This window comes from Betta splendens, chromosome 9, assembly GCF_900634795.4.
Source record: "Betta splendens chromosome 9, fBetSpl5.4, whole genome shotgun sequence".
Lineage (NCBI taxonomy): Eukaryota > Metazoa > Chordata > Actinopteri > Anabantiformes > Osphronemidae > Betta > Betta splendens.
The window spans coordinates 12,323,871-12,340,173 of record NC_040889.2 but is presented as its reverse complement, the minus strand read 5'-3'; the positions used below and the strand labels follow the sequence as shown (position 1 = coordinate 12,340,173).

Sequence of the window (16,303 nt, the reverse complement as noted above, 5' to 3'; positions counted from 1 at the left end):
CTGGAGGCAGCTGGAGGAGCAGCCCCCGAATCCAGATATGCCGTCACAGATGTACCACCCCACCCTTGTGTTCAGCCCTAATGCTCATAGTTTTCACCAACCAACCCTTCATGTGCCCACTGTGTGTTCATGAAGTGCTTTCCGACAGAACTCTACAGAACAGTGGGCCTGCAATGACTGTGGCCCGAGGGCAGCTGCAGACAATTTGCAGCGCAGTTCTCTATGCTAGAGGTAGCAGGCAACATTATGCAACGAGCTGTTGTGTAACACTTGTGTTTGTAATGTGATTTTTCTCCTCTCAGAGATGTCGGTCATGGGGTTAAACGTGTTACTGGCCATGGCTCAGCCTTGTGTGGGACAAACCCGTGCTTCTCTTGTTGAGCCGGGTGAGTGGACGGGCTGCAGCCCTCCTCAGCTCAGCCAGCACCTGCTGCCCGCTCTAGGCGACAACCTCAGATGGTTTTTGCTTGGGCACGGTCTCTCTTAGCTTCGGTTCTGCTGACACGACAGGCGGCATAATAACCTCACTAGACATATTGTAAGCAGTGTGCAAGGTTGATTCATTAAATGATGTCTAATAAACCGAGACCATAGCTTCTCAGTGTTTGGGCAGAAGATGTCCCGTGCTGTTCTGTAGTAAAAACCCAGATTTGAACTAATGCCAGGCTGAGGCTGAGCATACATGTCTCTAGTCATCTCAGTGTGACGGGTCCGGCTTAAATAATGCACAATGATACTGTGGATTTCATGAAAAAGCAGAAACAAATGCCTTTGTTTGAGAATTGGGTGTCGTGTTTTTGTTCCGTGATCTGCTTGTTGTCTCTAACTACGTGGGGATAAACCTCTGGGTAATGTTAGACTTTTCCTCCGCCTGCCCTTTATTCACGCCACCCTTGCAGGCACAGATGTCCTCTTTTATTGGTTTAAAGCTCCAGGCAGTCCTACAGTTGTCTACGGTGTCGTATGAAATGAGTGATGCGTCCTTGAGACCATAAGATCAGCTGAAGCTTTGGCTTCTACCCCAGAGCACTTGAATCACTGTTTATGTAGCTCAGCATCGTTAACACTCAGCTGAGGAGACCGTGACTTCAGCAGCAGCAGCGTGTTTCAGCCCGGCTCAAGTTCCAACCAGGTGTCAACAAGACAATGCAGGCCTGTTTCACAGAGTCCCTGCGTTCAGCCTATAGCTGAGACATATCCCCCCTCCACTTTACCAGCTGAGGCCTGTGTGTTTGCACTCACTAACCCATAGTCACATTGACAGAATGTTGGATCAGACTGGTTGCTTGAGCTGAATTCTTAAAGTGCTTTACAGCAAATTCTAACATTTAAATAGTTGTTGTTCTGTCCCATGTGGACGGCATCAGGCCTTGGCTGAGTAAAGGGAAGTGGCTGCATGGAATGCATCTAGTGTAGAGGAGACTTGTCATAGCTGTCATTACCACTGCATTATTACAGCAGTGTTTAATTAGGATTCATCTCATGGCTGTGTAATGAAATATTGTCTCCACAGCCACACCAATGTAGTGGATTCTAAACATTTACATGCCTAACTGTAACTTTTAGGGCATTGATGTCACCCGTGTTCTGAAGCGTTTGGGTTCAACATTGCAGCTTTTTGCGTACGGGGTAATCCTTGATGTCTTTCTCATCCGACTCGTCAGGGGTGGACATCGAGGCAGCCCGCAAAGAGGAGGAGCGCGTGATGCTGAGCGACGCCCGGCAGTGGGTGAACAGCGGCCAGATCCAGGACATCCGACATGCCAAGTCTGGAGGGACGGCGCTCCATGTGGCGGCCGCGAAGGGATACGTTGAGGTTTTAAAGTAAGCAAAGGTCTCAGTCGTAGACTAAACGTAATCTTCTCTGGTCATACTTCCTGTTATGAGCCAAACCATTCAGTTAATGTTTGCTCAAAGTTAGTTCGTAGACTTTCATGTAGATGCACCCTCACTGCCCTTCACTGATATATCTATATATATATCTCTCTATCTCTCTATCTCTCTATCTATCTATCTATCTATCTATCTATCTATCTATCTATCTATCTCTATCTCTATCTCTATCTCTATCTCTATCTCTATCTCTATCTCTCTCTCTCTCTCTCTCTCTCTCTCTCTCTCTCTCTCTCTCTCCTCTCTCTTCTCTCTCTCATCTCTCTCTCTCTCTCTCTCTCTCTCTCTCTCTCTCTCTCTCTCTCTCTCTCTCTCTCTCTCTCTCTCTCTCTCTCTCTCTCTCTCTAATTTATATATATATTATATATATATATATATATTATATATATATATATATATATATTATATATATTTATATATAATATATATATATGAGAGAGAGAGATATATATAGATAGAGAGAGAGAGAATCCAAACATCTACACTCTACATGTTTTTAAGATTAAACCATGATCTACGTGTCATCTCTTATTCAGACCTGTAGAACTGTCACATTCACACACATCCATGAATATTGAATGACACTGTGCTTTTCTTCATGTGCAGGCTTTTAATCCAAGCAGGGTATGATGTAAATATTAAAGACTATGATGGCTGGACTCCTCTGCATGCGGCAGCACACTGGGGCAAAGAGGAGGCGTGTAGGATTCTGGTGGAGAATCTGTGTGACATGGACCTCATTAATAAAATGGTGAGAAACTGGAGCCTGTTGTCGGCACCTGTTGTGTATATTATACATTAAATAACCTGTGTCGCTGTTGCTCAGGGCCAGACCCCGTTTGACGTAGCAGATGAAGATGTTCTAGGATACTTAGAGGAGCTGCAAAAGAAACAAAACCTGGTGAGTTAATATGGCAGTTCTGTGTAAAAATGCTTGATTGTGATTAAGCAAGATTTTTTATTTCCAGGATTTGTAATAATTACTTACGTTTGCTTCCGTTATTCTAGCTCATGAGTGAAAAGAAAGACATTAAGAAATCGCCTTTAATTGAAACAACAACCACTGGAGATAACAACCAGTTACTAAAACCCCTCAAGAGGTAAGTAGTTCAACACAATAAACTATGAAACCCGGAGGCAACCATAACTAATCGGAGGTTTAATCGTTCGCTTGATACAGCAAAGAAACTGTGCTACTAGAGCCAGAGAAGACGACTCCACGCATTGAGCCCCTAGAACCAGAGAAGGTGGATGAAGAAGAAGACGGGAAGAAGGACGAGTCAAGCTGCTCCAGCGAGGAAGAGGAGGAAGAGGACTCTGAGTCGGAGAATGAAGCAGGTGTTGTGCTGAAGCCAACTGAACCTTTCTGCTGCACATGAAACAACACATTGTTCACTGAGCACGGTGTCTTGTCGTCTCCTTGTTTCTTCAGAAAAGAGCAAGCCTTCAGCGTCGGTGAGCAACAGCACCACACCCGTCCCAACTGGCATCAGTACGTCATCTCCAACCAGCCCCATCAACCAGGTGACGACCCCCACATCGCCGGTAAAGAAGGTACGAGCAGACTGGAGGTGGAGCTTCAGCCATATCAAATAGAAAGTCACAAACACCATCAGACAAATCTAATTTCACAGTCAGTCGGTCAAATAAGTTTTCAAGCTCTCGCTTCAGGACATGAATCAAATTTAAATAGTTTCCTGACTTGATTTTGTATCGCAGCAACCACTAACAAAAAAATGCCACAGAAGCCCTGAGCGCGTTCTCACCAGCCATAAATGTGGCAACAAGCCGCTCAGAGGAGAGTGGTGTCCGGTTGTGCATGCTCCTAGGTTTCCCCTAAAGGAGGCTCCAGTAGAAGCAGTAGGCTGACATCATGTTTGTTGTGGAGCAGAGAACCAGGGCTCACACGCTACCGGCCTCTTTTTGAGTTTGCTGCCCTCTGCTGGGCAAATGTCAGGACAGGCGTTTAATTAGAAGGAGCCCAATGTTCAAAAGTGTTTTTATGGCCACATTTAACTCAGGATAGCTTTGAAGTTATCATTTCACGCTCATGAATGCAGCTTTGTTTAATGCTTCTTTTCTTTCACTGTCCAGCTGAATGTGGATGTTTTCCTGCTTATTCGCTGTCTCCCTCTCTTGTTATGATCTGTCAGTCATACCTAACCCGAGGGCTCACACATCAGTGTCCTCTGTCTAATAAACTGAACCAAGCACCATGCCAGGTGTTTGTTGGGTGTCTCACCAGCTGGACTGGCAGAAAGCATTGAGTGGTGAATCTCTCTCTCTGCCATGAAGTGTTTCCTTTGCTTCTGCTGTCTTATTCTAGCTTGTGTTTCTTTTCTCTGTTCCCCTCCCTCTCTCTGCACCTTTCCCACCCTGGGCGCTTGTCTTGGTTGGCTTTAGTTTGATTATATTACCCCCCTCATGCCTGTGGCGGAGCCAGGCTGTCCTGCATTGTGGCGTCAAGGCTTGCGCAAAACCGGCATTTCTCTAGTGCCCAAAAAACCCATGGTGAGGCCTTGGTGTGCCCCAGAGTTGTTGTCTATCCTACATGCACCTGTGCACTGATGACGTTAACACCCCCTAACCTGGCTCCATCCAGGCGATGCTGGTTAAAGCTCCCTATCACTGACTTGCATTAATCAACTGTACGTGGCGTCATTACCACCTCTGTCACTGCACCGTCCTAGTCGTGCGATCACCTTTTCTTTGGGCTTCTCTGTATTTTAGTGACTCGTCCCCTTCTGTTGATATGAAAGTGTTTGTGTGGCTGGAGCCTGTGTGTAAACTTTAATTTGGACACTATCCCACGTTTAAGACGCATCACCAGTTCAATAAAACCGTTCGTTATCCCTCTGTGAGAGTAGCATGTTCTCAGGTTTACTATTAAATAATTCAGCAATTGATTCTAAGGTGTCAGGTAAGGTTTTATGGGTTTGATTGAACCTCCTAACTGGCATGCCCCGTCATTTAAACCTCCAAACTAAAGGCTGACCTTTTGACCCTGTGTGTTATTCACCAAACTAAAGGTCTTGTTCAGCATCTTCATGCTTTTAATTGGTTACATTTGTGCACATATTCTATTTTCTATTTTCTCCTGTCAGATTATTCAGCCTACTGCAAAGGTCACTGCTAAAGTGGAGGAGGAGAGGAAGGACGAGTCTCCCGCATCGTGGCGTCTGGGTCTGAGGAAGACCGGCAGCTACGGTGCGTTAGCCGAGATCACGGCTACCAAGGAGACGCAGAGGGAGAAGGACACGACCGGCGTGATGCGCTCTGCCTCCAGCCCTCGCCTCTCCTCAACTTTGGACAACAAAGAAAAGGTTGGTGACACCCCCCCCCCCCTCCCACACACACACGCACACACACAGGAAAAAGCTAAATGCTCAAGTTTATTAAATGCCAACTCCACTAGTACCCGGTGATTACCCTGAAATGTCTTGAGACATTTTCCTCAAAAGTTGCTCTGCCTACAGGACAAAGACAAAATCACCCGGCTTGCCTATGTGACCCCAACCCCCACCGCCCCCAGGAGGCTGGCCAGTACTTCAGACATAGACGAGAAGGAAAACCGGTAAATACCTGCAGCCCAGAGGCAGAGGCTGCAAACCAGCAAAGCTGCTTTTGTTCTATAGTTCATAAAGAACAGATATCGTGTGGACTAGTCTGTCCTGTATACATGTCATTATCTGTTGGAGTCTGTGTACTAGCTTGCTTGTGATTCCCCAGGGACTCCACTCCCCTGATACGTAGCGGCTCGTACACACGGCGGCGCTGGGACGACGACCTGAAAAACAGTGAAGGAAGCACCTCCACCAACCGAACCCCCAGCTACCAGCGCAGGTTAGGCTCTCCATCCCTGCGCTGGCCATCAGATCTGTGCTCCACCTGATCTGATGTGTAGGCCCCCTTACAAGGGCCAAAACTCTGGAACTGAAACTGCTCTGTAGATAAATGATAGTTTTATCGTTTATCTAATACGTTGTGCTCAGATTCTGCTTTTGATATGAACGTGAGTGCTTTAATTCAAAGCAGCAGCTGCTAAGGGAGCCATGCAAATGTGTCCAGTGCCGTTCACTCACTGCCGCAGAGTCTGCATGATGGTACCTGTCCTGTCAGGTTGCTGTGCCTCTAAACCTGCTCCACTCACAGACAAGTGCATACAGTAAACCACAATTCCCAGGTTGTTGATGGCACAAGCCCTGACATGGACTAAAGCTGCATTCATGTTGTATGCCAGTGACTGCTCAAGGTGCTGTGTTGTCCAGTATAACATGAATGCACCGATAGTTTGTCTTAAAGATGTATGTTTTGTTCTCCACTATATGTGTGCGCGTGTGTGTGTGTGTGTGTGTGTGTGTGTGTGTGCGCGCACCTGCACTGCTAACATGCCTCTCTCGCCCACCTGCCTGCCAACACACCAGCACGTCCCACACGCTAGCGCTAGGGCGGAGCGGCAGCACGCGGGACGTGCCAGCCAAGTCTTCGTCCACCTCCAGCTTGGACCCTAACACCTGTAATACTAAACCCTGGCAGCCACCCACCTCCCACTACCAGTCTTACAGCATTTACCGCAGGTACACCAGCCTCCACGGGGCCTTCGCCATATCCACACCCACCTTGTCTTTGCTCTGCTGATGTCCTTGCCAGTTTGTTCCATGTCCCTCTGATTGCATTTCCAAATGAACTTTAGAGACATTTAAGAACTTATTGTGTTCGATCTGTAAGTTTAGACACTTAGTTTAATTAACGTTTCAAATAGCATGAAAAGGGTGTGATCACAGCCTTCTCGCCTACCGCTCCGTCTGACTAGTGACTCTTTCATCCTACAGCGGCTCCTTTGGTAGAAGACATGAGGATTTGAGCTCCACAACCACCACCACCTCCTCCACGACCACCTCCTCATCGGTTACCTCGCCCACAGGCCACCGCAGCCTGCTCTCAAGCCTGGGCTCCACTTCCACCCGCCCTGGCTCCACCAGTCTCACCAGCAGGTGTGGGCGCTCTCCTGACAGGCCTGTGCCTGCGCCTGTGCAGCTGTGCCTGACGTTTTGCTGTTGTAACAGGTACTGGTCAGAGGAAAGTGCAGAGCGGGAGAAGGACTCTGCTGCAGTTATCCCCAACATTAACACTGGTTCCACTACAACTGCAGCGTCTACTACGTCCACTACGACCACCACCGGCACTGGCTCTGAAAGGCGCAGGTAACACAAACTCTATTAGTCTCATAATACTAAGGTTACCCCAGGTTACGTTTAAGTGGAGGTGTCAGTTCTAATTGATTTGACGCAGCTTGTACAGCAACATCCTTGTATGTGTGTGTGAGAGAAACGGCGATCTAGATGCATTTCCTGTGTTTAAGAGCAGGAGTGCGTGTGATCGTCTGCTCTGTACACACAACGTGGGAAGGGCTCGTAAGAGAGGGTGCGTCTGTTTGAGTAGGGCTAAGTGGACGTCTTCCTGTTGCACTGAAATCAGCCGCCTGTCATGGCGGGACCGGACCAAGGCCGTTTCACAGCCTGAGCCGCTCCAGCGACTTCTCCTTATAAGGAAAGTCGACAGAAGCTGCACATTTTCCTCAAGGCCGAGGCTCCACGCTGCACTGACTGATGCTTGTGTGTGGCCAACAAAGGCCATGATCCAGAGACAAAGCACCAGAATAAGGCTCTGTTGCATGAATACTGTGCATTTGTTTCCAAATCATTTACTTTGTATATGCCTTAGGTCATACCTGACACCGGTTCGTGACGAGGAGTCAGAGTCCCAGAGGAAAGCTCGCTCCAGACAGGCTCGGCAGTCGAGGAGGTCCACCCAGGTTCGTTACAACGTCCCACCAAAAGATCAACCTGCATGAGTGTGTGTGGATGACTGGTTCATAGAGGCTGTTATCCTAGCAGAGAGCGTATGTAATGTGTACACAGGCAGCACTTATCATCTGATCCTTTTACAAACTGAACATGTGACACTCTGCAAACTTTCAATGCACCACTTCAAGTTCAGGCTATACAAAAACCTGAATAGTATGAGGTTCTTCCCAGGGTGTGACTCTGACTGACCTGCAAGAAGCTGAGAAAACAATCGGCAGGAGTCGTCCCCCAAAGACTCGTGAGGAGGAGAAGGAGGAGAAGGAGAAACAGGACAAGGAGAAGCAGGAGGAGAAGAAGGAGACTGAGACCAAAGAGGACGATTACCGATCGAAGTACCGCAGCTTTGAAGAGGTACGTGTCTCCTTTAGCTGCACCTACAGAGACTCTTTACTTTACACCCTGACACTGACCATGGTTCTCCTCCTCCTTTCTCCACCTCCACCAGCGTTATCGGTCTTTATCTTCCTCCTCCACTGCTGCTATCTCTACGGTCAGCGCTGCCTCCACCCCGTCCTACTCCAGCACCACATTGTCCACCAGTTCCAGCTCCCTCAACAGGCCTAACAGTCTGACGGGCATCACCTCCTCCTATAGCCGCTCCTCCAGAGACACAGAAAAAGGTCAGTAACAAAAGGAGCCGACTTCAAAGGGCGTGATCACAGAAGCACAGCATGTAGATTCACTACTGCTAATCTACATTTGATGCTGGAGATGTGATCTGTTGCCACATGTGTGGCGCTTTGGTCGCCTTTTCAATGAATAAATCCATAAACTCTCCCTGGGAAAATAAAAGGCAGCTTTAGTCAGTTCCACTGAAGGGAAACACTGGATGCTTTGTTCTCCCACGACCAAAGTCTCTGTTCCTCTGAACTCGAGCCAAGTCCAGTTGTTGTCCTGGCTGGGCCCTGTTCAGTCAAACCATCGTGAACCTTTCTATTAATTTAAATTCCTGTTAGGATTAACTTATGGACTTCTCACTGTTGGATCAAATACAGGACAGAGGTCACAAGCAGATCGTAAGAAGAAGATGTTTTTGTTTTTTGTATTTTTTTAATAATTTTTCTTGAAACACAGAAACAGACAAAAAGGAGGAGGAGAAGGAGGGAGAGGACAAGTCTCAGCCCCGCTCCATACGGGATCGCAGGCGGCCGCGCGAAAAGAGGCGCTCCACTGGAGTCTCCTTCTGGACCCAAGATGTGAGCTTCCTGAAATATTCATTGCATCTCCATGAGTTGAAAAAGTTCACGACCCCTGTGATCATGTGGAAGAAACGGTCTCTCTCAATAATTCCAGGGTGATGAGAATGACCCTGATCAGCAGTCGGACTCTGAGGAGGGTAGCACCAAGGGAGAGCCGCAGGTAACTACACACACCAAGGCACAAGTAGATCAGACTGACTTAAGCAGGAGCTTAGCTTTGCCCTCTGCTCCTTTTCTCTCATCTCCTCGTGTAGTTGAGGCCGAGCAGGTTCACCGGCCGTTGATATTCACAGCCCCATCCCTCCCACTCATCATCTGCACGCTTTGAATTTTTTCTGCTCTCTCCCTTCATCTAGTGGTGACTGTTGGGTGGCTGAGGTGACCTTCCAGCACTGTTATAAATCAGTGGCGTCAGCCTTTCCTAGTAGAAGTTTAGAATTGTTACCAAACAGCTTGTTCATGTTTGGGATGAAGCTGAGAGTAGATTGTTTGACTAATATCAGGAGTGAGAAGACAAAATGCACAGCCACCAGATATGTTTACTGGGCACAACTAATGGGAAACAAGTGATTACTCCTACATGGATGCAGAAATGCCCAGCAAAATATTTCCACCTCTGACAAAGCTGCACAGACAAACACTCCCATGATACAATGGGACAAACCGTATGTTCTTGGAAGGTTCTCAGCAGCTCCTGACTCAGATTGTAGCTGTTCAGTCACCGCCCTTCGTCAACCTCAGGAAGCTGGCTGCCATTTTAAAATAGGTGGAAGTTGGACCCTCGACATGACCTCCCTATCTGATGCCTGGCTTCGTTCTCATGCGTGAGAGTGTGTTATAAACAGCTGTTTGTAGGAGGCCAACTTGGACTCAGAGTGGAGGATTTGAACACGACTGATTCAGTCTCTGATGCTTTCCTATTGTAGTTGTCCGTCTACAGCTGACCCCACGGTTTACTGAGTTAGTATTAACATTTGTCTTTGTTTCTTTACAGAGTGACAGATTGTCCAGGTATGTCCTACCTCTTTGTGATTCTCTCTCTAGCTAAAACATGCGATCGCCCTATATTGATAATTATTTTTTCATTCCTGCACGAATGAAAGCACTTCATCTTTAGACCGCAACGACGTTCTCTTAAGCCACAGCTATGGTGAGAGTCGGCGACGACTGGACAGGGACGATGCCACCGACTACAAGAAGGTAAACATCTAGTGACCTCACACGTCCAGCGTGATCTTAAACTTGGACTTATATTGGTAATGCACTATTGTGTTGGTAGAATGATCCAGACAAACGTTAACTCTTCTGCTGTTGACGGCTGTGTTTCCTCAGCTCTACGAGCAGATCTCAGCTGAGAACGAGAAGCTAAAGGCCCAGCTACGTGACACAGACCTGGAGCTGGCGGACTTGAAGCTGCAGCTAGAGAAGGCCACACAGGTAGGCTGGCCCCGCCCCCTCCGAGCCCACGCCACTGGCTTCACGGCGGCGACGTCTCATTGCTCCTGTTGTTTTGTCTCTGCAGAGGCAGGAACGCTACGCTGACCGGTCACAGCTCGAGTTGGAGAGAAGGGTAAAGACGCATTCTGGACTTAACATACACAGAACTTGTGTCTCTGAAGTTTAACCCTGACAAATCGAGTCCTAATATGTTGATACAATCAAGCTCAAACATCACAGTGACTCTGCTGATGGTTTATGTCTGAAGGTAACAAGCAGGCCCCAATATCATCTGAGTGGTGGTATGATCTTACCCTGGTTTTTGTATGGGCCTCCTCTCTGCTGGCTGTCGTCTCTCTCTGCCCTCATAGCTGGGGTCAAAGGGCTTCCACCTTCTCTCTGCCACCTGTTTAGTGAACCTCAGGCAGCGTGTTGTCACCTTCTCAAGGCTGCTTGACTGTGATTGTTCCAGAGATGTGTGGATTATAGAGTTCCTGTTGAAAGATTGTGTGCATGTGTGTGTGTGTTCATGCTTCTCCACTCATTTGATGAAGCTGGTGTCTCCAGCTGCAGCCGTTTAGCTAGCGTTGACTTTTAGGAATCTGGACTTTGACTGTTCCTCCAAACGTTGACAGCCTTACCTGTAAACCATAGATCACAGTGTGTTTGGTGTGAACTGGCTGTTGCTCACAGACGCCTCACTACTGGCGAGTGTGTTTGTGCTCGTGTGTGCCGATGCTCCACCCTCACTCCTTCCACCCATGCAGTGTGTACAGCTTGCTGTCTCCATGACAACATGAGATCAGCTGCTTAACCTGCTGTCCTCCACTCAACAGGAAAGAAGAGCTCTAGAAAGGAAGATTTCTGAGATGGAGGAGGAACTTAAGGTACTGACACACAGACACACACACACAGACACACACACACAGACACACACACACACACACACACACACACACAGACAGACACTACTGACTGGTTGAAATGGTCCAGGCATCTCTGAAATGCTCCATTCGTTCTCCTTCTTTATCCGTTCCTGGCTCGTCTCAGGGCGGCGCTCTGTAATCTGAAGGTCTTGTATTGACGCAGCCCTTTGAAAGCTTCGAGTGCTGTCATAAAGAGTGTGTTTGTTCCAGGTTGTAGGCAGCTCATCACGCCGGTTCTGAACCTGAAACTCTATCGTTCCTTGGATTGGAATTTGTCCCCGTTTTCTAACAGTCTTCCTTTTCTGTTTTCCTTTTTCCTTCTCTCTTAATTTCTTTTGTCCTGTCTTCCTCCATTAATCCTCTCCCCCTGATTTATTTCTGTGACACTTCCCTCTTCTCTCCCTCTTTGTTCTGCTGTGTTGTTCTCCCCCTCTTGCAGAACCTCCCCCAGGTAAAGCAGGTTCAGGCCCTGCGCCAGGTGAAGGAGCGGCTGCAGGCTGAGAACCGGGCCCTGGCTCGCGTGGTGGCGAAGCTGTCGCAGTCCGCCTGCAGCCAGCTGCCCACCGTTGACCTCTAAGCCACGTCCGTCTGTCCACCATTCTGTCCTCCCCCTTTCCTCCCCCATTCTTCTCACGCTCCATTCACGCTCTGCCCCGCGCCCATAGACAGGCAGGTGCCCAGCCGCCCAACCTTGACTGGTTTTGTATACCCCCCCCTTCCCCAGAGTTGTTGGTTGTAAGATTGGGGAGGTTTTTACTCCTGGACACTTTCCTTTCTCAGTACCTGACAGTGTTTTCCTCGCCGCTCATGCTAAAAAATAACCGCTCACGAGGGTGGAAAGCAGGCTGAGGGTTAGTATGAGACGACGGGGGTCTAAATTTACCTTGTGAATTTTTCAGACGTCTTCAGGTACTGAAAAGGAAAGCATCCTCTTGATGATGCCTTAATCACAGGAAGCTGAGGTGTTTGGCTTGTTCTGGCTTCTTGCATGAAGTGGCTTCCTTTCCTTTCTCCACCCAAACCTTCAGAGACTCAACCTTTTTTCCTTCCCCCTCGCCTGAGCCCCAGTCGTTTAGTTTTAACAGATGACATCAACGAAGCAAGATGAGTGCATGCACCGACACGTTCACGGAGGAAGCGATTACGCTCCTGAACATGATCAGATGTTTAAACCAGCGCTTGATTGTCATCTGTAATCAGCAAATGATGTGTTGAGGGGACTGAAATCTCCTGGTGGAGATTCTCAGTGTTGTCTCTGAGAATAGTAACAGTTACACAGTGACGCTACTGCAGTTAAGCAATAACGCTTTTGATTGGTTGCATATTTTTTGTTTTGTGTTGTACACTGTCTGGATTCAGGCCTCCATAAGAACTAAGAACAGAGCCTGGTGCACATGACACAGCACGGTACTGGTCGCTACAGGGGAGGATGGCTAAAGCTAACCACTCTAAAACAATCAGAGCCTGATGTTGAGGTGTCCAGGTCCGTCATGCTCCATTTACACACTGGTTCTTTAAAGGACCCTCGGCTCCAGCATCTCTGCAGGAGATCAGTGTCTGTGTCTGGCCCGTGTTGAGCGGTCCAGGTCGTGCATGGCTTTCCCAGAACCCTCGGCCTGTGGCGCGTCCGCTAGTAGCTCCTGACCGGAAAGGATTCGACTTAAAAGCGACCCGTGGACAAAACCGAACCGAACATGAGCTGCTGTGTGACTGCTTACACTGGCTCCAATTAACAGCCTGACCGGTCGGACGGCGTGCGTCTGTCCAGACTTGTCTGAGCCTCTCTCCTCTCTCTCCTTCTTCTCTTTCAGATGCTCCCAGACTTGAAAGCAGACAACCAGAGACTAAAGGACGAGAACGGAGCTCTCATTCGAGTCATTAGCAAGCTTTCCAAGTAGAACCGACGCCCCCACCTCCACTGCACCTCTAGTCCCCCATGGCAGTGACTAATGGAATTGCACATTTAGATATTAATTGCAACAGACATCAGATGAGACGAGACTCCTCCTCCTCCTCCCAGCTCTTTGTCCTCTTTGCTCCTCCACCATCCGTCGCACCTCCACCCCTCCTCCTCCACGGCAACCCACTCGGTGGTGTGGCTGCTGTTCTGATAGAACCACTGAGTTTACAGAGCGAAGGTAGAAAGGGTTGTGAGCGTGTGGTGGGCGGGGCCGCCTGCCGTCTATTTAACCAATAAGCCTTAGATGTACATAAAGAGGAAAAGCAACACTCGCATCGATCTTCTCTCTATCACTGAAGAACAGATATTATCCAACACCTGATTTTATTTGTGCCACAATCTCTTATTTGATGTACTTTTTTTTCTTTCCTGTGTAAGTGTGCTGTGCAGTTTCCTCCTTCTATCTATCCTTCCTTCCTTTCCTTCCTTCCTTAACCCCTTGAAGTGCCACTTCTCCCCCTACTCCTCCTCTCACCACACACACCCTCACAGATCGCTCCTCCCCCGTCATCGTACCTCTGTGTCTTCCTCCAAGAGGGAATGTTGGCGACCTGAGGCGGACCTGGTGGAATTTAAGCTTTCACTGTATGTGCAATATGCATTTTTTTAATGCTTTAATGACGAGTCCATCACAAGTAGGTTTCTCACTCTTCCACCGCTCCCGTTGCTCGCCCTCCCGCCCCTCGTCCCAGTCTTGTTTTTTTTTAAGTTTGTAGTGTAGTCAGTTTATACTCTGTATTTCTCACTTTGTTTTAGCAGGTACTGAGTGATGCTGTATATACCTGTATGTATTTGTTTGAGACCAGCACATGGCATGCGTTTATGGTTCCCGTCTGTTACTATTAAAAGTATACAAATTCCAGAGGACGGCAAGGTGTGTTTTAATTCTTCGTTTTTTTTTTTAAATATTTGGGTGCAGGAGCCGCTTGGCGGTTCACTGCTTCTTTCCTCCAGCTCAAAATAAGTCATTGTGAGATTTGCAAAAATCGCTTCACTACATTTCACTTTGGTTGTATTCAGTATCTTGGACGAGTGCTGTTCATTTTGTTTCCAGTTTTTTTAAAGCTGTAGTATTCTAGCCAAGGTGTTGTCACTAAATAATAAAAAAAGACTATACTAGGTGTTGCTAACCCAGTCCTTTCTACGTCTACATGCACTGTCGATGCCATGTGAGGAGTCTTGATGTCAGGTTAAAGCAAATCACCACCATCCGATATTCATGCATCTGAAACCATTTTATGCATTTCAGTGGCCTTTTAAGGATATTTTAGAATTGAAGTCACTGCAGATGGATTTGTGGCCATCTCGCCTGGGTTTGACTTCGTTTTCTTTTTTTTTTTCGTCATCTTGTAAAATAGGTGTGTGGCTTAATACATGCAAGCTGTGCTGTGACTACCAACCACTGAAGAGTTCATTAAAAATAAACTTGTACATTGTAAAGTTCCCACGCCTCATTATTTTCCTACTTATTTACCCAGTTTAATAAAACAACCACTATCCTCAGTAGTAATGGAAGAAGAGTCTTGAGCCCCACATGCTGCAGTTCTCGTTTATGCCAGTAGATGGAGTCAGACTGTGGCTCAATAGCTTCTAACGCCTCATGTTCTAAACCTCCAGTAACGACTTAACGCCGCTTCACAGGTCTGACGCTTTGCTTCACTAACACACTGACAGTCCTCTCTGAGCTTTAATCCCCCACAGATGTGTCCGTGCTGCTGCTTCCACGCTCTCGCTGTAATCTGAGGATTTGCAAAACAACTCGGACGCAGAGCGAGAGGGAATGATGGACTCGTCTCTGCACGTTGGTGGGATCTGCTTCGAGTCCCAGCTCGGAGGAGAAGTGCTGGTATCTGCTCTAAGTGCCCAGACCCCAGTTTTGAACGTCTGGTTTATGTCTTCATCAGGACCTTTAGACACATTCCAGGCCTGAGCAGTGACCCAGTGTGACCAGAAGCCATAGAGTGAACGCTCCTCTCCTTCGTGAGCAAAAACAGGCGTTGTGCTGAGGTCACCAAAACAAAGCCCAACAGTGTGTTTTCACTGAAACCTCAACAGCTTGCATGAAATGCATCATGGGAGGAGGCGGGTTCCAGAGCCGCACACTGACGCCTTCACGTTATTGTTTCTCGCCGCCAAACGAATCGTGATGAGCTCCACTTCATTCATTCCCCACATTCTGACTGACTAACATGATTAAAGCACAGCTTCCTCGTCACGGCTGGCGTCTGCAGAACCTTCTCTGCCCAAACCAGCGTTTCCTAAATACTTACCCACCTTTGGATAAATAATTTCACGGTGGAGCGAGCTCTCAGGAGGCTCCTCGCTCTCTAACGGCCTCTTAATAGCTGCTGACGGAAACATTACTGTCAAACAAATGAAAACGTGTCAAGGGGAGAGTGGCCATTACGCAGCCTTAGGTTTAATACGACGGGAGCGCTTTCCATTTCATTTGTTTCATTTTACAGCCTCTTTACGTTCCCAGACGCTGCAGGAATGTTGATTAGGAGTTTTTGTGAAGGCAGCGTCTGAGGAGGAATGAAAGGAAACAACCAGTCAACTCTCGCGCCCCCTCATTCTTGACTTCCTCCTCAAGAGCCAACAGAAACACGACAAATATGCAGCGGTGACCTCAGTCCACACTTCAGGTGTATTTATAGCAGTGGGAGATAATGGCTGCAAGCAGTGTTTCATCACAGGACAATAATCAAACCAGGAAATAAATGACTGACATAACTGATCTGTGCTTTGAATTATTCTGAACTCTTATATTTCACTGACTTTGACTGGCTGAATTAATGCATCTGCACATAAATAATGTTCAATGTGAAGTACAGCTGTTGTACAGACCTGTAAACACAGATGAGTGAACTATGGCCATTTTAAGTGGCGTTAAACCTTCGATCCGTCTGTGCTCGTCCTGCTGAGCCTCTGCTCGGATCAGAGCCGGTCCGGTGAGTCACCAGTACCTCAGGGTGTCTGTCTGTGGGATCTGCGTGGGAGGCGTTCACTCCTCCTGTGCGG

General features: G+C 47.8%; 1 protein-coding gene and 1 long non-coding RNA gene across 8 annotated transcripts in view; one reads left to right on the top strand and one right to left on the bottom strand.

The window, feature by feature from the left end:
* The window catches only part of ppp1r12a (protein phosphatase 1, regulatory subunit 12A), a 29,890-nt gene extending 15,165 nt beyond the window's left edge, over positions 1–14,725 (top strand). Inside the window, exons 4-28 of one of the 7 annotated variants that reach the window (XM_055511321.1) lie at positions 1,665–1,824; positions 2,500–2,644; positions 2,720–2,794; positions 2,902–2,993; positions 3,074–3,231; positions 3,326–3,447; positions 4,297–4,404; positions 4,998–5,216; positions 5,370–5,467; positions 5,623–5,736; positions 6,318–6,470; positions 6,726–6,887; positions 6,960–7,097; positions 7,618–7,708; positions 7,932–8,111; positions 8,206–8,380; positions 8,835–8,956; positions 9,054–9,119; positions 9,954–9,970; positions 10,063–10,159; positions 10,292–10,396; positions 10,482–10,529; positions 11,233–11,283; positions 11,762–11,773; positions 13,134–14,725. In XM_055511321.1, the coding sequence (XP_055367296.1) occupies positions 1,665–1,824; positions 2,500–2,644; positions 2,720–2,794; positions 2,902–2,993; positions 3,074–3,231; positions 3,326–3,447; positions 4,297–4,404; positions 4,998–5,216; positions 5,370–5,467; positions 5,623–5,736; positions 6,318–6,470; positions 6,726–6,887; positions 6,960–7,097; positions 7,618–7,708; positions 7,932–8,111; positions 8,206–8,380; positions 8,835–8,956; positions 9,054–9,119; positions 9,954–9,970; positions 10,063–10,159; positions 10,292–10,396; positions 10,482–10,529; positions 11,233–11,283; positions 11,762–11,773; positions 13,134–13,220 (2,795 nt within the window). In that variant the 3' untranslated portion in view covers positions 13,221–14,725. Of the gene's footprint in view, positions 1–1,664; positions 1,825–2,499; positions 2,645–2,719; positions 2,795–2,901; positions 2,994–3,073; positions 3,232–3,325; positions 3,448–4,296; positions 4,405–4,997; positions 5,217–5,369; positions 5,468–5,622; positions 5,737–6,317; positions 6,471–6,725; positions 6,888–6,959; positions 7,098–7,617; positions 7,709–7,931; positions 8,112–8,205; positions 8,381–8,834; positions 8,957–9,053; positions 9,120–9,953; positions 9,971–10,062; positions 10,160–10,291; positions 10,397–10,481; positions 10,530–10,664; positions 10,699–11,232; positions 11,284–11,761; positions 11,992–13,133 lie in introns of those variants that run through there. The other 6 variants (XR_008695549.1, XM_029162879.3, XM_055511320.1 and 3 more) reach the window with 6 other exon arrangements.
* Positions 14,125–16,267, bottom strand: LOC114862559 (uncharacterized). The gene is made up of 2 exons (XR_003786995.3): positions 16,130–16,267; positions 14,125–15,807 (listed from the first exon to the last, which is right to left on the bottom strand). It is a non-coding gene; the product is annotated as an uncharacterized LOC114862559 (long non-coding RNA).
* Positions 16,268–16,303: the final 36 nt, after the last annotated feature.